The following is a 21,582-nucleotide window of genomic DNA, read 5'->3' as shown; positions in this document are numbered from 1 at the left end:
TGCTATTTTACCAGGAAACTGATGAAAAACAATTGTTTTGAGTAGGTTTATCAGGAAATCAGTAGAATACATACTTCAGAAGAAAAACAAACGTTTATTTTGAATAATTTAAAATCCACATATTCAAAGTGGGAAACATAGGTAGGACCACTTCAAGTACCATCCATTCCCCAGCATGTGCATTGCTGGGTTGGCTCCTAACTTTGTAAATATGTTTATTTTATTAATCCCACTTTCTAAAAATGCAATGGATTAATTAAATCACTGGACTTGTTTTGGGTAAATTTTCAGGGTCAGAATCTACAACTCCTTCTAAACGTAGCTTTTAAAGCAGGCTGTGATGGACACTAGTGCCTAAACACTTTATCGCCGTCTGATCTACCAAATCTTCATATAGAAAAGGAGTCTGAATGACAATCGCAGGACGGCCAGTGCCAACGCTTTTGCTCCAGAGTCAAAATCTGAAGTGAAGAAGAGGAAAAAAGGGCTTGAAGCTAATTTTTCTCTGAGCCGAGTAGCACTGTAGAAACAAACTTTTCCTGCAGAATGTCCTTGTCCAGGTTCCTTCCTGCAAAACAAAGTGGAGACCAAAGTGCATTTTAATAAAGTTTGGCCACACACAGATATGAAAAGTGTAGGATTTTTTTCCCCTGCAGATAAAATGCCTCCATTTACAGTAACGTCCTTTGGTTACTATTGACCAATAAGTAAGCTAGACAGAAAACTAGGATGCAAAGAAAATTTATGATTTTTTTTTTTTATAACCAGAAAAACAATTTTACAATGGTGAATAAACGTTAGTAAACTATCTCCATGTAGTCAATACTGGCACAGAGAATGATTTAAAAATCTATAACAAAAGACCATTTTAATCGTTTTTATGCTGAATTTTAAGAAGTAAGAAAGCAAAAATTGTGTTTTTCACTGATATGCAGTCAAAGTGATTTACAATAAAATAGAGATAAATAAATCAAAAGTAGGAGGAATCACAGTAAATTAAAGTGCTGTTAATACAAAATCAAGTTACAACACAGAATAAAGTAAACCGGTAGAGTAAAAATAGTTTCTATGAGCAAAAGTCTCAACATCAACAAAGTTGTTTTTACAGCTTTTCAAAGCAACCCACAGAGTCAGCTAAACACAGCTGGAGTGTGATACTGTTCCAGAGTGGTATGAGGTGCATAAACACAAAAAAGTGTGTGTGCGTCTTCACCTATAAAGACAAGCCGGTTTATTCGCGGGTTCTCCTCCCAGAGCTGTTGCGTCTCATTCAGCTCGTACAGCTCGTGAACCCCCTGCAGCATCACTTGGTGGCCTTTATCCGCAAACGACACTATGCCCTGTAAAAAACACACCGGTGACACATTAACCACACATTTGGAACTGATTACAGTAGTTAATAAGGCTGACATTATTGATCACTGTCGCCACCGGGGTGTCTATTGTGTTGTGCTGTACCTTTAAGCGGATGACGCTCATCGGCTGCCCGTCTTTGTTACAGAAAATCTTTTCCCACAGCAGATCCTGAAACGGAGGAAAATAAATTCAAAGGACGTTGCCGTTTTGCATATAATTAGCAATAACAGCAGAGATATGAATGATGAAGAGCGTGTTCACCTGGATGAAGGCGTTCAAGGCGTCCTCAGACAAATCCCCAGCAATTTCAAAGGTCACAGTTAAAATACTCTGAGGATGCAACATACAATATCAAAATCAAACATATAATTAGAAAAATATTATTACTTTTAAAATTAAAAGTATATACTTCAAACATGCTTGGTTTCTATACGTTTGTGCCCTGAGCAGAACTGATGGGATTTACTTCAAACACAAATTCACATAAATTTTCAGTTTACTGAAACTAGCAAAGTCGTAATGAAAGCTAAACAAAAGAAGTGTTTTTCTAGCACCCAAACTGATGACTTTGTAAATGAACGTGAGAAACAACACGACCCCACGTGGCACCTGAAACCCAGCTCCACAGTCCTTTTTTTATCATCCCCCCCCCCTCTCTTTTTCCTCTCTCTCTCACACAGAAACACAGTCCCTCCCCTCCATACTTCCTTACAGCATTTAAAGGGCACTTTGCAGATATTTGAGGGGTTTTGTGTCAAAGTGTTAAAGTTATATACTTCCTTGTCTTTTAGTATAACAACAGAATAAGAGCATTCTCATTTACATGAAAAGAGCAACATGGGGGGAGAAGAGGTGGAGGGGATTGAGAGTGTGTCTGTTGAGCTTCATGCGGGAAAGGAAACCTGAGAGAAAAAGACAACAATGCTGTGATTTACCCACACAAATAACCCTAATCTCTCCTCATCCTGTGATAAAAGTTCATGGGTATAAAGCACAAGTGACAACAGAAAGAGACCTAATTGCTTAAAGGAAGCATACGATCTATTAACTGATGAGCATATCCATGTGAAACTAACCCTGGAAGAAACAAAGTTTTGCCAAATATTATTTAATATGAAAAGAAATCAGCTCAAGAGACAATTTGTGATTACAGTTACACTTTATATTTTGTATTCATATCCAACATCCTGGATTCATAAATGGATTCTGTTTAAACAACTATAACGCCACAAAACGCAGAGAAGATTCTTGCCAGTGTCGTGATCATCTAGTCAACACACAATATTGCGTAAAATTCTTGAGCGACCCTCAAGTTCTCTATATATTTAGTTCTTCAGGCTTTCTGAAAGGGTTGCAAACGGCTGTTGTGTGCCAAATAGAAAGAACTGGGCTGAAAAACAAGTGGCAACAGGTCTGATGGCGTGATGAAGCTTTGGTACAAATTCTCATCAGTGTATAAGGCAGAGGTCAGCAGAGAGATACAGCAGTGAGTGTTTACACGATGGAGGCTCTCTCATGGTTTGGAGCTACTTTCCAGCCAGTGGTGTTTGTTGGGCATCATGTCAAAATTGATGGAATTACAAATGAAGGAAGGTACAGTGTGATTTTGATCCACCATGCAATACCATCTGGAAAGTATCTGATCGGCAACAGCTTCATTTTTTCAGCATGACAATGATCCCAAACACACTGGCAGTCAAGTAAAAGCATACATGGATAGAAAAGCACACACTAGAACACCATTAGTCTTGGACTGGCCTCCCCAGAGCCCGGACCTCAATATTACTGAAGTAATGTGGAAACATTGTATTTACGTGCACGATTCAATAAATCACTGCACCTATTCCACATTTTCCTACCAAAATATAAAGAAACAAAGACCGACTTTCAACTTTTGCTCAGTACTGCAAGTCTGTCAGCTGTGAATGTTAAGTTGTGTATGACTCAGTCAGGGTTTGTTTAAAATGTCATAAAAAACATCAAAAGCCTCAAGTTGATCTAATCACAAAAAGCATTGCGGGGAGGGATTTTTCACTACAGTGAGACAGCCCAGGGGAATGCAGGGCAGAGTTTTAGCCTGAGGACAATGAAGCCCTCTTTCTTCCGTAGGAAATGATGTGTTGAAATAAATTAGCAAACAAAACAAGAAAAACTCCCAGTGGTGTACAAAGCTCAAGAACAGGAAATAAATCAACTGAAAGAGACAATACCTTGTCAAGATGTGCTCTTGTAGGTTTGACAAGTTGGAGTTTCTCTGCAAGACTTCGAGATAAGAGAAATTATGGTTTTACATAGATTTTTTTGTGACACTCAGATAAAAACAGATAAAAACAGATAAAGTAAATCAACCTCATTTTTAAAATATTACAGTAGAGTATTTGCAGTTTTGCCTCTGTACGCCACCCCATTGGATTTTAAATGAAATGGTTGAAGTGCAGACTTTCAGCGTTTATTCAAAGGGTGTAACAAAACTACATCATGAACTATTTAGGAATTACAGACATTTTCTTTTCTTTTTTTCTTTTTTTACACAGCCTCCTGTTTTTCAGAGGCTTAAACATAATAGGACTGTCAAGTAGTTTCACAGCCAGGTGAGACCCGTTTTCTTATTATTTCATGACAGATTAAGCAGCTAAAAGATCTGAAGATGATTCTAAGTGATGAACTTTGATATTTGGTAACTGTACACTGGAAACTCTATATATGAGGTCCACAGTGCATGTCAGTAACCTGGTTTCAACCTAACAGAGCATCCAGAGCTGCTGAAGGCAGAAAAATCCACAAATGAGCAGCAACTGAAGGCAGCTGCAGTAAAAGCTTAGCAGAGCACGGGGAGAAACAGTGTTGGGAGTTATTGACCAAAAAAAAAAGTGTTTTTTAAATAAAAATTTAAAAAGTAATTACTTAAAAAAATGATTTCTTTGTCCAATTACATTTGAGCCTCTGAAAATGGGAGATTGTGGATAATATCTGTAATTCCTAAACAGTTAATGCAATAGTTTAACCCCATTGTTTTGACTTAAAGCCCACTGCAGTGGTGTACAGAAGCAAAATTAAAAAAAAATCTAATTTAATCTAATTATATATATATACTCTTTGCATATTATGTTATGTTAGACCACCAATTACATTTTGTGCCTTTGGAGCTGCCTCTACTATTTTTGTACTGTGTGTCCTCTTCTCTGATAGCTGACGTCGCGGGACATTTAAGAACCTGTTTGTGTTGATCTCACACTGTTATTATTTTAATTTGGTAACAGTTATTCTAAGGGGTTTATTGCTTATTGCAGTGCTTCCTACTGCGGACAGTGGGATCCCCTCAATGGACTTTAAGATGAAGCACAAGTTATGAAGTTTGCTGCTATACCTGGAATTATTTCATTTCATTAAAAAAAAAAAAAAAAAAAAAAAAAAAAAAACAACAAGCAGAAAAAAAGAATTCACTTTTTCCTCCAGAGTTGGTCAGGAGTGATCAATAACAATCAAACACTGATGCTGAGCTCATAAGAAGCCACTGCTTTGTTTTTGAGGTTAACCAGCCAGACAGGTTTAAGCTTCTATCTAAAAATGGCATCTGGAAAAATGCTTGGAACCATCTCCGTTGTCTCGAAAGCTGCAAAGTTTAATTCTGATTTTGTGGTATGTTTACTTTTATGTATTACTGCCTATTGCAAAAAACATTATCATTATGGCCTTCATTATTAAATAAAGGTTAACCAACTGCAAATATACTTGACCCTACTGATGACTTTTATCTGTTTCCTCCTAATCTTCTACAGAAAAGAAGTGGACTTTAGAGATTTCTTCTTTGCGTTTGATCTCAAAGTATAATGCAATGTATGCTGTGCTTAATTACAGCTCTAAACAGACTTGCAAAGGCTTTAGAAATGCCAATTAAATCCTACAGAACACCCACCAACACTTCCAAACAAACTACAGCCCTTGTGCCCCCACTTCTCCCTGACCTCACAAGGAGGCTAAATGTTGTGTCCAGCTGCTTGAGCCCTGCGTGCTGTTAGTGCCACACAGGCTGAGCGGCGGGGGGCCGCTTCAAACAGCCAGCATGGGATTGAAGGGAGGCGGGGCCCGTGATCTCAAAGGCAGGGGGAAAGGAGCTATCTTTTGGGACAAGGGAAACTCCTCAGGGAGCCAATGGACACACACAGCACTAATCCTCTGCAGCTGGCCCAGAGACAGTGACTCGGGGCATGTAAGAGAGCTTTAACACATTCACATGAAGGGATGAACACTGATTCTTTTCATTATAATGGAATTCTACAGGGGATACAATGTGATGATCATCCTGTGGTGTAACAGAGGGATGCTCAATAAAAGAGTCTGTTAATTAGGGAGAAACATGGTCACCACGGTATCAGGACTGCTGGGTAGACAGTTCAAAGTAGCAGCAGAGGCCATCAGTGGCATCAAAATTATTATGTTTTTATCTTTGGACTGCAAGTTTTTGAGATGAGGACAACAGATATAAGTAGTGAGCAGTACATAAACTGGACAATGCATTAATAAAGTGCCAAAGAAAGATTTCAGCTCTGAAATGCTTTTATGTCAATATATTTTCTTGAATTTCTTTAGGGTTTCACGTCAGTTCTTATTCTCAGTAACATACCTTAAACACCTCAACATAAATATTTGTATCATCTTTAGTTTAAGCTTTATTTTGAAAATCTGTTTCTTCATATGAGGATGTCAATAATCATGCAGCACTTACATGTGTACCAGTTATCTACACTGATGTTATGTTTGGCTTTCAATAATAACTTGAGTTACATTAAACTGACTCACTTTGCTCCGTCCTTACTGTCGAAGGAATGCAGATCCAACACTTCAGAGAGATCAACCCTGCAGACAAAGATCACAAGTTATTTTATTTTATTTTTTAGTTTAATTTAAATTCCACACCAAGTTGAGTAATAAATCAATAAATCAAGCCAGACATTTAAACTTTTCTAAAACAAAGTAACCAAGTCAGCTGAATTAGGCACAAAACCCCCAAAAGTTTTGACAATGTTTTTTCGGTTAACCCCTCGCTGCATGGCGTCTTTCATCTGCTCACCCAGTTCTGAACTCTGAAGGAGTTATGCTTGTGTTAACCAGATGCTACCTGGGTTCAATAACGCACAGCAGGGTGCGTGCGCACACATATTTGGATGCATGCGCATTCGCACATATGCAGACCTGGGGTCAGAGAGCAAAGCCTTGTGGGAAACTGGACACCACGCAGGGGTTTGGTGTTTACTCAGGTCACAGCAGTTTGTGTTTGTACATGTGCAAGTCACGTCTGAACAGCTTTATCTTTGACACAAAGATCTGAGCAGGAGTCACACCAAACACAGCAGGGGACCAGGCCACAGAGAAGCCACTTAACCCTTTCTCACAACATGATTCCCTATACCTTACCACTCACCTTGATCTTTGGGTTTCTATGATCTTGACGAGCCCATTTACAGACCTGAAGTCAGAGAACCATAAACTTTACACATATCCACTCTACAGACACCTAAATAGGGAGATGACAAGCAGGACAAAATATTGGATGCTGACCTGACAGTGTCTTTGACTTCCTTTAGTTCCTCCTCCGTCACCAAGTCTGTTTTGTTGATAATGGTCAAGTCAGCAACAGCAATCTGTCTGAAAGGATAATAAAGACAACGCTGAGTTCATGTGACAAGTGAACACAGTTGTTAAGACCAGTTCTTATTGGTTATCTCAAATTGCCAAAGTAAAATCTCAACTTCCTCCAACTTATCATTGCATCATCACCTCTGGATTAAACTACTGTAACTCTCTGTAATTTGATTGTGCACACATTAATCTCTCCTTTGCTTCCAGTTAGTCCTAAATATTGCTGCACATCTCTTTAACATGATCACATAACTCCAGTCTTAGCAGGTTTACACAGGGCCCTGCCCATTTTCGAATTGATTTTAGGATTCTTTTACTCACTTTTGGTGCTACTTCTTAACCAAGCTGCTCGACTTATATAATCCTAAAACTGCATTTAGAACATCTAGTCGAGATATCGGGCTTTCATCCACAGCCTCTGTACTCTGGAACAGCCACTTGATACTCATATTGTCTACATAAAAATCTTTTAAATCCCATCTTAAAATGAATGTTTTTACCTTGGCATTTTTTCAAGCTCATTTTCCCATCAGGTGTTTTACGCTGTGGCGTTTGTTTGGTTTTTTCCAACTTGTTTTTAGTCAGTTTGACTGGTTTTGTTTCATTGATATGTGGTTTTATCTTGTTTGTTTGAAATTAACTTGTAAAGCACTTTGAACAACCTTGTTGCTTTCAAGTGTGCAACAGAAATAAAGCCGACACTGACAACCACAAAAGTTAAGTTATACATGACTGGCAACCATCTACCGCACCTCTTTTCATTGTGATTAAGTGTGTCAATTTTCCAGCGAAAAAAAGAGGCTAAATAATACAGTAGCATGGGCATGTATTAGTAAGTCTTAATGTGTAGCAACGTGAAATGCACAGCAAACTCAAGTGAGACTTGAGCACTGTTTAGTTTAGAGGTGAATACACAAAGACAAAGGATGCAAAAGGTCACGCAACTGCTCTTTTGTCATCAGCATATTTGTTCAACGACAACAGCACACAGCTGCTGTAAGACACAAGCTGGGAGACAAACACAGAGCCGCGACGAGAGCAGAGTCCACATTGAGTCATAAAAGCTTGATGATGGCGATACTGTGCGGTTGGTTCTGTCGGTAATTTTGGGAAATCCACCCTATTCATGTCTGCACAGTAATTAGAAAGTTTGTTAGCATAGCTTTGCCAAGACAATAAATGGCTCCTGCTTCCAAAGAAATTATTTAAAAAAAAAATACAGCCAACTTACCTGGCTGCTTCATTGACAAGTCCATCTGCTTTTTCCTCTGCTAGTTGCTAACAAAAAGTGGAGATAAGTTACAAATGCAACGTCAAAATGACAAATAATAATAAGAATTTAAAGGGGCTGCATTGCTCATGCTTTATGCGTTCTTTCAAGAATCAGAATAGCTAATATGTACAAAAATGTGACACTGAGATAGATAAGAAAGGCCTATGTTTAATATCTGCAAATTAAGTGATTTTCTTAACACGTGGAACCACGGGAGATCACTTTCCATTTTCTTTTATCTCCTCTTCTTGCTGGATGGGACACAAAAGACTGCACTGGGGGTGCTGCATTTTCCAAAACAGCTTAATATGTAATAACAGGGAGAGCAGGAGGTGTTAATCTGGGTCCTGACCCTTAGTGCCAGTCTGACGTTAATCTGTCATCAGCTGAATCACCACAGCTTTGTCTCTAGAGGACTGAATGACAAAAAATGCATTAAATAAAACCTAATAGAATGACCAATTGCTGCTTTTATCTGACATCCTCTCTCCTGGGACTGAAAAGTCAGGGGCAGATAGATTTAGATATATTTTTGGACAGACAGATATTTGATGAGATAGATGAAAGGAGAGACAGGTGAGTGGATGTGACATTCCTATTACATGGTCACATCTCTGATATCCATTACTCTTTCACTAAGATTTAAATCCCCTGTCTTTCTGTCAGGAGTTTCTTCACGTTGCCTTTGAGGAGAGGACAGCGCCTAGGCCATGAAATGTGTCACCTCAGTGAGTATGACACCTTCAAATTAGAGCCCATTATCTAGATGTCACTTGCCCCACTCCTTTTAAGTAGCACAAAGGGGGCAGGATGTGACTGCGTATCTATTGCTGTTTACTGCAGGTTAACAAACAACTGCACAAGTTTAGCACCAAAAAGTCACTAAATGAGTTTAGCTACTGCTCAGAATTTGCACTGAAGCTGACTGACATGGTCAAGACTACAACTAACAGTTATTTTCTTCCTATTATTAATTATTCAGTGTGAAAGATCAATCAGAATGTCCCCACAATGCAAAGTGAACTTATTAAACAGTTCAAAATCTCCCAAATTATTAAACTCAAATTCTCATTGCAGACCGTTTCTTGAACATCTTGTCTGTCTTGAGTAATTATTTTAGTACTAAATGTCTCAAAGCTACTCAAAAGTACACAACACAAACCTGCAGTCCATACTTGGCATCAATGACAGTGACGATGCCTAGGAGAGACAAAAACACCACATATTGAGGATTAGTGAATTAAAGGCGAAACCACAACTTGTGCTTGTCCTCTCTGTGCAGCAGCTGCCTGTTGGTGTTTGGTTTTGTCTGTCTGAGCTACTTTGTCTGAATTATTTCGAGAACACTTTTGGTTTTGTAGCCTGTAACAACAGAGTAGACAGCTGAGTATTGAGCGTGAGAACCAAGGTACCATTTAAAGTAGACACAATTTGGCCAAGTCAGATACACTACATGGACAAAAGTACAGCTCCACCCAAATATAACACCTACAGGAACTGCTCACCCGTGAAAACCCATGCCGTGAAGCTCCCGGTGCACAGGTTTCATGCTGATGTTAATGTCAGTTATTGAGGCTGCATCCACCTCAGCACTCGCTGACCTGCTGCCAGTTGGTTGTTAAGCAGTTCCACTTTGCAATAACACCACATATGAATGAATGAATTCAGTGCGCTCTTTAGAACGACCCATTCTTTCACTAATGTTTGTAAAGGCAGACCGCATGGTGAGGTGCTCTGTTTTATATTCATGTACTTTTGAAAATAGGACTGAGAAGACTAGAATTCAAGGATTAAAAGGTGTGGCCCAATACTTTTGTTGAATGTATGTCATCGCTATAAAAAACAAAAAAAACATGCAGAATTTAAGCCAGTGTGATCATGTTTTTTAAAATCACATTTATTCTGCAATTTGAGCTTCACAGGCCCAAAACAGAAAACCTAAATTTTAGCCTTTAAGAATATTTTAATTCTGTTCAAATTTTGTTTTTAATGGTACAAAACAGTAGTAGTTGTAGTTATACACATAAGGGACCAGAGAAGCTTAAGTAAACACACCAGAGTTTACATTAGGATCTTTATACTGACAACACTATTATCATGTTATTTGTACAGAATAACAAGATCTGTGCTGGGATTTTCAAATTAATCAACTCTGCAGTGAAAAAGTTGCGATTAATCAAATTCAGAACAATTTTTAACTAAAGAAAGTGTTTAGTGTAGTTAAAGGCTGTTTGCATGAGCACCAAAACAGATAGAAATCCAGCCACAAATGTCAGCTGTTTGCAGTTCTCTGCTCCGTGTGTGTGTGTGTGTGTGCGACACAGTGTGACATAGCAGAAACACGTGCAGCAGTACATTAACAGTGAAAGCAACTGCTAAAGAGTGTTAAGAGTGGAGGCTTTCACATTTACTTTACATGACGCAAGTGTGCATACTCCTGATGAAAAATACGTTTCTTAAACTATTTGGTTTTTAAACTGTTGCTTTATACTTTTAATTCTCCGTCTTTACAAACACAATAAAGGCAAACACATTCAAATGGAAAGACTTACAATATGTGCACGCAACCAGAGAAGGATGCAATAAAACGTAAACATTTGAAATGTGATTTCACGCCTCACCAAAGACGCCATTATCTCTGTTTATCTCTACATAGGAAGTAGATGTGTGATGGGCTTTACAGCTGCAAAGTCAAAAAGCCTGACAGACACAGCAAAAGCGCCAAAGTACAACCTTACATCATTACATATCTCTTACCGTCCAGATAGATGTCACTGCCAAGCTCTGCATCAACCCAGAACATGGAGGCCACAGCTCCTGTCGGAGGAAATGCAAAGTGTCTGATACCAAGACAATTTTCTTTCTGATTTATTTGAAAATGCTTTAGCTATCACAATTTCCCCAGATCCAAGACATCTTAATAGTACGTCTTTTATTTGAACAAAAGAACCAGCAAATATGTAGTAAACACTTTAATTATTCTCACAAACCTTTCATGCATTTTTTAAACAAAACCAATATCTGAAGCCTTCAGTTGTTCCTGTCCTTCTCGTACATTTGACTTGTTTCTATTTTCCTGAGGACGTGGTTATTACAAGACCCTCTGTTACCATGCCAGCCACCGCTTGTTCACATAGCTCCCTTTGTCTAAGTGCCAAGCCAGAATAAGAAAGCATTGTAAATATTTGATGCACGTGTAATGAAAACACTGTTTTTGAGTGGCATGTTTCACATAACTCATCCAGCCTCTTCTTGAAAGAAATGAGATAATCCCCTTGGGAGTCTTTATGACTGACAGCACTGCCAGAGCCAATGACAGACCTGTCCTCGTCCGTAACAAGCCAATGACGTGGCAGAGACGCGAGCACTAGACCCACTCTGAGCGTGCTCAGTTGGTTCTGTCTTTTGTGTAAGCCATTAGCGCCTGACACCTGTCATTTAGTGGCACATCCCAAATGTTATAGCACTCGCCTTGTTATAGCCCAACACTGATTTTGTGATTCAAGCCTAAGCAATGAATGGATAGCAATACTATCACAGCAGTTAGTTATAAAATGGTAAACTTGAGATGAATATCCCTAGTAAACGTCTTAGTGCAGTGGTTAATACATTTGCTCGGCAAGAAGAAGCTGGTTCAACTGGGGTTGCATCAGGAAGGGGATGTGGTGTAGCAAGGCAGAGAGAGACACTGTTACCATAACGATACAGAAACCTAAATAAAGAATTATGGTTCACGTTATGTTTACTATCTAAGTGCCAGATAGTTAGTGGCCCTGGTTAATTTTATATGAGATAAACAATTACATCAAGTCCACGGTGGAAATACGATAAATTTTTAACAGTATGTCAATAAGGTTGTCCACATTTTAACCCTCTCAGGCTCAAATTAAGCTTTTTGTTGCTAATGCACAACCAAGTCCTGCAGCGGTACTTCTGAATAAAAAAAATCTCATAAAATATGTATGTGGGGTAATCAGGTTGTTAGTTTTTAACTGTTGCAAATCTGCAACGCCTGCCTTGAGAGGGTTAAAACTTCTAGGCAAGAATTTTATCTCACTAAAACAGATCGTTTAGCCTGTCAAAACAGTACTGGAAGTAGACTGACATTAATTTAGCACTACTCTAGCCTTACTGACCAAAGCCATATTTAACCATACATGCAAACAGTGCATTCAAACACAGAATAAATCTGTGCAAGCCAGAGGAAACCCACGCAAGCACAGGAAGAACAAAAACCGCAGAGATAGGCCCGAGCTGGCCAAGACACTAGAATCAACCATCATCCCTTGTTGGTTCTAGTTTACACCAATCTTTACCTTTACATGACTTGAAAAACTTTAACTGGTGTGTTCAACTTTCTCTAGCATTCAGGATATAAAACGTAGCAGCTGAAATTGTGAATTTAAGATTTATGATAAAAATCAATCAATAACCGACTGGCAGACACAGAGACTGCGAAAAAATAAGATCTGACGTTTATGACATGTCATCTGTGTGTGTGTGTGGGGGGGGGGGGCTGTAAAAACCAAGTCACCTCACTGCTTCCAGCCCACACACACCACCTGGTGGAACAGCTGGTGACTGAGGTTTCACAGAACCAGCAAATAACTGAATGTTTGCTGCCTGTGCTGCAGATTAAAATCAGCTACAAAACAAACACACATATATGCTCAACATATTCTAACTTCTCCAAAAAAATAAAAAAGTATGTTACCTGGATCAGCAAGTCCAGTGGTTTCTAACAAGATGTAGTCAAACTTTCCTTTCTTCTCCATCAGGTTTTCAATGGCTTTGAGACCATTGTCCCTTAAAAAAAACCAAACAAAAAAACCCAATGACCAATAACTAAAGACAGCTTATATTTAACTTGCCAACTTACATCCTATCGTCTTATCCAAGAAAACACAATACAAACTCTTATTTGACAAAACAGCCAAAATCAAGGACTGAATACCCGCTCATTTATGTTTATATTTTTATATATATTTTCAATCGTCTCTATTACAGAGCAGTGGAGGCCACATGAGAAACTGGGTTTTGCTGTGGAGGGCCACACCAAAAATGGGGAACTCAGTTCTGCTCAATAGTCATTTTATCTTTTTATAAACTGCCACTGATAAGATGCTCTGATCAGGCCCCAACGGAGGCCAACTGGGAAAATTCACTGGACACCCCTGTTATAGAACAATACTATATACAAAGAATTATGAATGTAGGATATAAGGTAAGTTCACATATAAAATATATGAAACATATATCACTTCTTCTTCTTCTTTAGGTTTTTCCCTTTAGGGGTCTCCACAGCAGATCGTCTGCCTACATCTCACCCAACCCTACCATCCTCCTCTGTCACACCAGCCCTATATATGTCCTCCTTCACTACATCCATGAATCTTCTCAGTGATCTTCCTCTTTTCCTCCTGCCTGGCAGCTACAAATGCAATATCCTTAATCCAACATATCTACTATCCCTCCTCTGCACATTTCCAAACCATGTCAGCGTCACCTCTCTAACTTTAACACTAAAACCCATTCCTAATCCTGTCCATGTTGGTCACTCTCAATAAATACTTTTGCAAAAAGTAACAATAAATATATAAAATAATTCAAACTGGTCAAGTGATACAGCACTTAATCTTCCTGTTGGTCAAATAAGCCTTACAGACACAACAGATGTATTTTAGTTTATTTAAAAAAAAACTATGCTCACAAATTATACCCTCACTGTACGCACAAATCAGTCCCACATCCTCCTTCACGCTTTGTGGTCGGAAACGCACACTTTGTGACTCACAAAGAAACCACAACTGAAGGTAATTCAACAAACCAAAGTCCAGGTTTCCACAGGTCTAATGTCCCAGTTTCTTTGCGACAGTTTGATGATGAAGACATGATTCACAGAGTATCCTCTCGCAAGTTTATGTTAAGGTGACGCTGACCGGACGTTGCAGGCATTGGTGTGGGCTCTGATCTAAGACTGCAATAACTGGGGACTAATGAAGCTGGAAACTTGAAAAGGGCTGTTTCTGTAAACCCACACAACATGCTGATGGTCTAAAGAACATTATGATCGCAAGAAATCACACTAAAAAAAACTACATATAGCACATATCTAGTAATTATTTCCTATGAATATCTTATGTAGCTGGTTAAGATGCTGATGTAATGTAAAAGGCGACACCTTCAGAAATTCAAAATTTGTAACATATTTTTTCTTCGCAGACACTTTTATTCATGATTCTCTTTGTATTATTTCATATTTCAATATCTTCAGTATTCCTCTATATTTGACAAAATGTGAATGAGAGGATAATTTATTTATTTATTTTTTGATCGTGGGACCCATAGTGCCAGAAATTATACATGTGTTTAAAAATCATTGCACCTGATCATAATAATATCCCTGAAAAATCAGAGTGAAACTATGAGTTTTATCGGAGATGGCTGTCACACTGAAAAGAAATCTCATGCTTTTCCAATCTCACATAAAAATGCACCAATTATTACCACAGTAGTAGTATTATAATGTCTTATTAGAAATAGGAATGAGTCAAAATGTATATTCTTAATGCTAACTCAACACTAAATGGGCTTTAGCTACTCTACATACTTGACAGAGCAGCAGAGGCAGCCGTTCCTCAGTTCTAGCCACTCCTCGTATAGCTCTCCTGCCTGACTCACTGCAAGGGACTTCTCAAGGGCACTGCCTGCAAGAAGAGGAAAGATGAGCGATTCACACCTAGAAATTTATACCAATACATTCAACATTTACAAGATCTATAAAGATGTCAAATAAATGAGGTTTTCACACCAATCAAACTAATAAAAACACAAATGTAAATAGGCTAAACTACAAAACTGTCCACTGCTTGACTGAACATAAATGAAGGCAACAATGCCATACTTCAAATGCAGTTCCTAACTTTAAAAAATCTAGATGAAAAACTTTGGCTTTTTGTATATTAGTGTAAGTTTGTTACTGTGCTGCCCTCTAGTGGAAATCAGTGGAAATAACAACAACAATCATTCACCTGTCACCAAGAAAACAGAACAAAACAGGCAAAAATAACGCCTGCTTTTGATTTCTCTGAGGCATATTAAAGGTTTACCTTCTCCAAATTCATTTAGTATGACAGCAATCCGCTTGTTGTGTTGTTCTGTAAGGATATAGTTCAGGAGTGTAGTTTTTCCAGCACCTATGAATAAATAAATACAGAAACATATAAGGAGTGATATTAGTACCATACTTATGATGTAACACAGGCTGAGTAAACAATACCCTGCAGCTTAGTCTCAGATTATAACTCTTTTATAAGCTCATTAAAGCAGCTCGTAATACAGATCTCGCTCACCAAGATAGCCTGTGATGATAGTGACCGGTATTTGCCCTACGGGAGGACCAAGCTGTGTGTCGATGGGCACCAACTCCGGGCAATCATCATCCTCATCCAACATCATGCCAGAAATTATGTTTTAGGTGCACAAGGTTTATCTGACCTGACCAATAAGCACAAAACACATATTGCTGAAGATATGCACAGTAAATAATAATAATAATAATTACTTAGTACATCTGGAGAAAAAGGTTAATGACATTAGTTAAACAATATGCCGAAGAAATCCATGAATAAAAACATAAATCAGGCACATTTTCTTCAGTTGTGTCATAACACATGACTGAACAGGCCTATGAGAATTTTTTAGAAAGGGACTTACTGTATAATAGAGAAATGTTTACAAGTCTAAACAAACCAGCAGATGTAATGTTCTCCACAGTTTTACCAGAACAGCAAAAGTGACATTCACTGAATTATACAGTTGTGATCAAAAGTTTACATACACTCGTCATGATTGTTCAACATACATCACCAACTACTTTAAAACACAAGAAGTAGGTGCACAAGTTTGAGTTCATTTAGGAATTTCTCAAATCCACACAGGGAAAAAATTATACATACAGATTTAAATATAGACGTGTACCCAAACTAATATTTTTAAATACCCCTTAGCAAGTTGCACTTGACCAGATTCTTTTGTTAGCCATCAACAAAGTTCTGCCACAGTTCCTATATTTGACTACTCTTCTTGGCAGAATTGGCAGTTTATTTAAATTTGCTGGTTTCCTGACACTTCTACCACTTATAATGAGCCATGATTACTGATGGGAAGTTAGCAGGCATTGGTCTGAACTGGTTAAGACATTTTAGAGCCTTCAGCGCAACTTACTAACAGACTGAAGTCAGTGTATGTAAATATTTGTGTGGATCAGAGAAAATCCAGAATAAAGCCATACTTGTGCAACCAATTCTTCTTTGTTAAAGTTACTAAAAACGTATGCTGCATAATCATTCAACCTTAAAAAAATTAATAAGAAATAAATTTAAATAAAAAATCCTTTCAAGAAATCATCAAAAATCTAAAATTACTGCTACATTCATGCCCACGATGAGTGGATCTGTCCACAATCGTACGAGCCACCAGAATCGCCTGTATAACATAATGAAGAATAACGAGGAGGAACCGTTGTCTCTCCTACCTGCTGAATCACAATGACAACAGAAACAACCGGACTTCCTTCGAGTTGCTATGAATTAATTAAAAGGCTGTTCTTCATAAAATTGCAAACACTTGAAGTTTCATCAAAAAGCACTCGTCTCCACTGCTGTTGCTTAGACAGCGTGTTACACCGTCTACACTCCGCTCAAATCCTGAAGCAAGGACAACAGTTCCGCTTTCGCTACCAGCGATGAACTCAACAGGCAGAGTAAACGCTAAAGGTGGAAATTACAAAGAATAAATTACAAAGAAATTCTTTTAAACATTTAAAACTTTTTTTTTCATTAAAATAAATACGCTAACGTGTGGTTTCTCTCGGCTCTAGAGACAGTTTCTCTGCACGGACCTGGTCCTGATTGATGGTGGCAAACAACCACACGGTGGGGACAAAAAACAGTTCATGACAAAGCGTGTCACATGGGCAGATTTTTATAAAGGAAACTTTTAGATATAACATATAATAGTAGCATTAATACAGTGCAACACATTTATGATTCTGTATATTGGATTAATACTGTTTTAGTATTCCATAAAAGGCCGCTGTATAAGGAATATGGAGTCAGCTGCAACAGCTTCCCACGTTTATTTTTCGTTTATCAACTGTCTTCAAAAGTTTGAGTTTGTGAAATTTATAGAGAGGCTAAATATCAGACATCACCCAGGATCACAATGTGATCCCCTGTGTTACAGATATATGACAGAAAACAGATATTACAACTAAAAATTTAAAGCCACAATTTACTTTAACTTCTCCAGATCGATAAACCTTCAAACATTACTGATAGGACACTTGTCAATAGGAAACATTTTTATATTAGGCTCAGTTATACTTAAATATTGCATTTAGTCTTTTATTTACTTTCTTCTTATGCAAAATTTACCTGTTGTTTGAAGACAGTAAGCAATAGTTACAGACAATTTTAATCCTAAAGACTTAATTTTAAGGCTTGTTTATTCCCGAGCCTTAACTATGATTCCTTGTTTGGACTGAGTTTTGTTTATTTCTATGATTCTTCTCGCATTCTGAGTTTGGTTTTTGATTCTGTTTGGGAGTCATCCTTGGTTTTGTGTAGTCTCACTGTGTTATCTCCTTGTATTGTCAAGTGTCTGTGTGAGACACTTGAAAAGTGATGTCTTTCAGATTAGTATGTTTTATTTTGATTTGCCTCTCCTGTCTTCTATTTACTTTTACTTCCTGTAGCTTCTTATCCTTGATTAGCAACAGCTGTTTTTGGTTACCCAAGTCTTTCCCCTCTTCTTTGATTTTCATTGCTTCTGTATGCATAATTAAAGCCTCTTTTTGTACTTACACTGCTACCTGTCCATCTGCTTCTCTGTGTGTATCCCTGTCCTTGTTTGGAGTATGTTTCTTGGCAATTGTGGACCATACTTTGTTTCCATTTTGGAATGTATGTTATTATGGGCTTTGTAACAGTCTAAAATAAACAGCTCATCATTTGTTCTTGTACTCTGCTGCTGAGCTCTGCTACACTCCAAAACAAGACAGTTATGTTCTGTTTAGATTTTCTTTTCTTTTCTTTGTGTGTGTGTGTGCATCCCCTTGATGTGTTTTCCAGTGTTTGCGAGGCTTAGACCAAGCAAAACGGCACCATAGCATAGACTCCCATAGGAACTTATAACTTCTGGATTGCGTAATTTCTTGTTTTTGTGGCTAAACACTGCATGAAACATGGAGAATAGTGAAAAATATCTTCCCCCCCAAAAAATGTGTTGTTAAAAAACTTTACACTTTTTAGAGGTTACATACTCAAGAACACTTGAGATATACAACAAGACTTCAGCAAGAAGTGGGAGAGAAAAGGTTGGAAAAATAGCACTGTTATCAGATTTAAGCTAATACCGTGAGGTGGAAGAAGTGTGTGTGTGTGTGTGTGTGGGGGGGGGGTTATGTACAATTTTGGTTTATTTTGAATGTCATCCCTATTGTCCTATTTTTTTGCTGTTTTGTATGTGAGTGTATGATGTGTGTGTTGTTGTTGTTTGGGTTTTTTTGCTTTTTGAACATTAGGTGCTTTGCACTGGTTACACTGAAGCAGTATAGTTAATGGAACCCTTTCTGTCACAATAAACATACCGTTAGTTCTCTTAGTGAGAGACTATCTCTCCACATGCTACAGAACAACTTATTCTTTAACTTACTAAGGTTTCGTTAAGATGGCTCTTTACTTAGTTTTAAACATTGTCTGCAGACTTTTTAACATTTTGAAAATTTTACAATTAATGAATGATCAAACAGTTTGCTCCCACCTGTTTAATTAGCTCCCAAACTCCTGATGCTTACATTTGTTTTTTGTTAGTTTGTCAATGTCTAATATCTTTGTTCATTTTTGGTAAATAGGCTGTAATCAACTGAAGCAATGGAGTTATACATAATATAAAGACATGGCCTGTTTTTCCTGTATCCTTATGAGTCTACATTATTGCACCTACTCAGTAATCTTCATTAAAACCAATATAGCTTTTTTTTTTTTTTTGAGCAAGTTACAGGCCAGCAAGGCATTTATAACAGTTTATATACCAGCAATCTTTTTTTTTAGCAGATGATTTGATTTGTGCACCATCATACTGGTGGCACGATGCATAGCAGAGATAATCTACACCTATGTTTGGTTCAGGGTTCCACAGCCAGGGTTTGGGTTAAAGCACCTTCATGTGGTTACGGTTGTGGTTAAAAGTGAATCTGACGTTTTTGGATTTGGACAGAGCCAACCTATCAAACAAGTGTATTTATTTGGTTTCCCTCTCAGTCTGAGTGTGACGCCGAAAGTGGTCAGCGCTTTTCTCACACACACACACACACTGAAGGAAAGCGCTTGTTAAAGCTCACCACGGCAGCGAGGGAGCGCGCGCGCCTCATCCAGCCTGTCCCATCACATCCCCTCCCACTCTCGCGCCGTCGATGTCTACCTCCCTCTCTCTCCCCCTCTGTCTCCACGGGATGGCTCTCATTAAATGCGGAAGTTTACACCCAGTTAAGCTGCTGCCGCCGCAACCAAGATGAGCGTTGGTGTGACAGTTGAGCTGTAGCGAAGCTGGAGGAGCGGTGCGTCGGAGAGAGCGACGGTGCCAAACCGCGAGAAAACACCAAAGCCACCAGCGACACCGTCGCCGGACTGGACTTCAGACTCGCGTATGGCTTCTCTGGGCAGCGCAGATCGGCGGGCTTTCGCTCTGAAAATCAACAGGTAAATGTAAAGAAATTATAATATAGTATTGGGGGCACTGGTTTGGTTTGGTTTGGTTTGGTTTGATTTGGTTTGGTTTAGGAGTGAATGTGAAGTCTTACTTCCCCTTCAGGGAAGTCCAGAGTGAAGCAGGCAGCCACATGTTGTGAATGTCAATGCTGCAGGTTGATTCACTGTGTCCCGGGAAAAAAAGAGAAAAGAAGGCAGCCTGGAGGATTATAAACAGCCAACTTTACTGCAACTTTAAATGCTCAGAGAATTTATGGCAGGTTATGATTAACTTGTGTTAAGCTTACAGTGCCAGCCATGTGCTCAGTCGGTCATGCATGAATTTGTTTATTTCTTGCTCTTTATTACAAGAGAGCATGTAATAAAGACATGTCAGATTTGAGCAGCATGCTGAGCTTTTATCACCAAGCTAAACGATTTGCACATTATTTATGTCACTTCCTCCTCGTGAGGATGCTGATTATATATATCTACTGTTACTAATGTGACCATTTCCTGTATTTTTGGAGGGCTGACTAGCTCATGGAGCTTGTATAAATGACTAGGGATGTGGTCATAGTTCCTGCTGTGACACTTGAGCAGGTGTGGAGGAAGTATGTACATGGAAGTCTATTGTGTACCATGCCTCCTGTGCAGTAGGGTCATTTAACAAAAATACACTATTTATCTACTGTGATGGAATATATTTATAAGGTTCTGTAGGGCCTCCTTTGAAATGGTAGAGGAGGTCAGTTTGTGTGGATCAGTTTAACCCTGAAAAGGGTTTGTTTTTTTTTTGTTGTTGTTTTTTTGGTCATATACAGCTTTTAGAAGTTTTCATATGTGTAACGCTTAAAGAGCCATATAGTAGTAGCCATATTTTGTGGAAGATGAGCACACTGGTTACACCAAATGTTTGATACTGTCGATTGACAAATCACTTAGTCAGGAAAATCCATGTTCTTGTTTTTAATAGCCTGGAGGAATCATGACGACTTGCTGTGATGTGATGTGCTGAGCAGAGCTGAGCTCAGCTGCTAAGGGATGTGAGAGATCTTGGGTCACAGCCTGAATCTACTGATGAGCCAGCAGAGAGGCACTGATTAGTGGCTGCTGTACTGTAGCACCTTTTCATAGTAAAAGAGCAACGATGGAATAGATTAACACTCACTGTGATTAGATTTTGGATATTCTGCTGCTATTCAATGTGACATGAGAACCACATTGATTTATAACCCATATTATACTTAAGGGTTGTATCCTCCTGAAAGAATCTTATTGTTGTCGAGACTGAAGGCACTGATGCAGATACTTTAAATATCTGTTGTTATGTTTGCTTTCAAGTGCTTGTAGTTAGGGGGGGGGGGGGGGGCTGGGATTGAGTTTGTGCTGATGTCAGTATAAAGACTAAACAGGTGCTCGATGCAAGTGAAAAAGAGAACAGCAAAGTCGATCATGGAAATTGATAATGGTGGAAAATGCATAGTGAGGGGAAAATGCTTTTGAGTGGATGGCAAGTAAATGCTGAAAACACTGATGAAGATTTAACACAAATCTATGAGT

At 38.5% G+C, this 21,582-nt stretch overlaps 2 protein-coding genes across 4 annotated transcripts in view; one reads left to right on the top strand and one right to left on the bottom strand.

Annotated features, from left to right (window-relative positions):
* Window positions 1-32: 32 nt before the first annotated feature.
* On the bottom strand, window positions 33-16,977 carry cbwd (COBW domain containing). Its single transcript, XM_040050772.1, has 16 exons — window positions 16,806-16,977; window positions 15,622-15,766; window positions 15,379-15,465; window positions 14,880-14,976; window positions 12,984-13,075; window positions 11,027-11,086; window positions 9,432-9,469; window positions 8,228-8,274; window positions 6,916-7,002; window positions 6,779-6,823; window positions 6,157-6,213; window positions 3,567-3,618; window positions 1,618-1,686; window positions 1,459-1,524; window positions 1,214-1,340; window positions 33-568 (listed from the first exon to the last, which is right to left on the bottom strand). Exons 2-16 carry the CDS (start codon window positions 15,725-15,727, stop codon window positions 495-497), a joined length of 1,104 nt encoding a protein of 367 aa, XP_039906706.1. The 5' UTR covers window positions 15,728-15,766; window positions 16,806-16,977; the 3' UTR covers window positions 33-494.
* A 2,794-nt stretch (window positions 16,978-19,771) lies between these two features.
* Window positions 19,772-21,582, top strand: part of dock8 (dedicator of cytokinesis 8) — a 56,924-nt gene continuing 55,113 nt past the window's right edge. For 2 of the 3 annotated variants that reach the window (XM_040050323.1, XM_040050325.1), the window contains exon 1: window positions 19,773-20,031. In XM_040050323.1, the coding sequence (XP_039906257.1) occupies window positions 19,979-20,031 (53 nt within the window). In that variant the 5' untranslated portion in view covers window positions 19,773-19,978. Of the gene's footprint in view, window positions 20,032-21,582 lie in introns of all 3 variants that reach the window. The other variant, XM_040050324.1, reaches the window with a different exon arrangement.

This window comes from Simochromis diagramma, unplaced genomic scaffold, assembly GCF_900408965.1.
Source record: "Simochromis diagramma unplaced genomic scaffold, fSimDia1.1 OVJJ01000131.1, whole genome shotgun sequence".
Classification (NCBI taxonomy): domain Eukaryota; kingdom Metazoa; phylum Chordata; class Actinopteri; order Cichliformes; family Cichlidae; genus Simochromis; species Simochromis diagramma.
The sequence above is the reverse complement of the archived record's forward strand: the minus strand, read 5'-3'. Positions and strand labels throughout refer to the sequence as shown.

Excerpts from the sequence above, each read along its gene's own strand:
- cbwd (XM_040050772.1), bottom strand. The coding sequence starts at position 15,727 with ATGATGTTGGATGAGGATGATGATTGCCCGGAGTTGGTGCCCATCGAC. Across the intron at positions 1,687-3,566 it reads CAAGAGCACATCTTGACAAG|AGTATTTTAACTGTGACCTT; the intron begins GTATTGTCTCTT and ends TTGCATCCTCAG. Across the intron at positions 569-1,213 it reads AAACCGGCTTGTCTTTATAG|GAAGGAACCTGGACAAGGAC; the intron begins GTGAAGACGCAC and ends TTTGTTTTGCAG.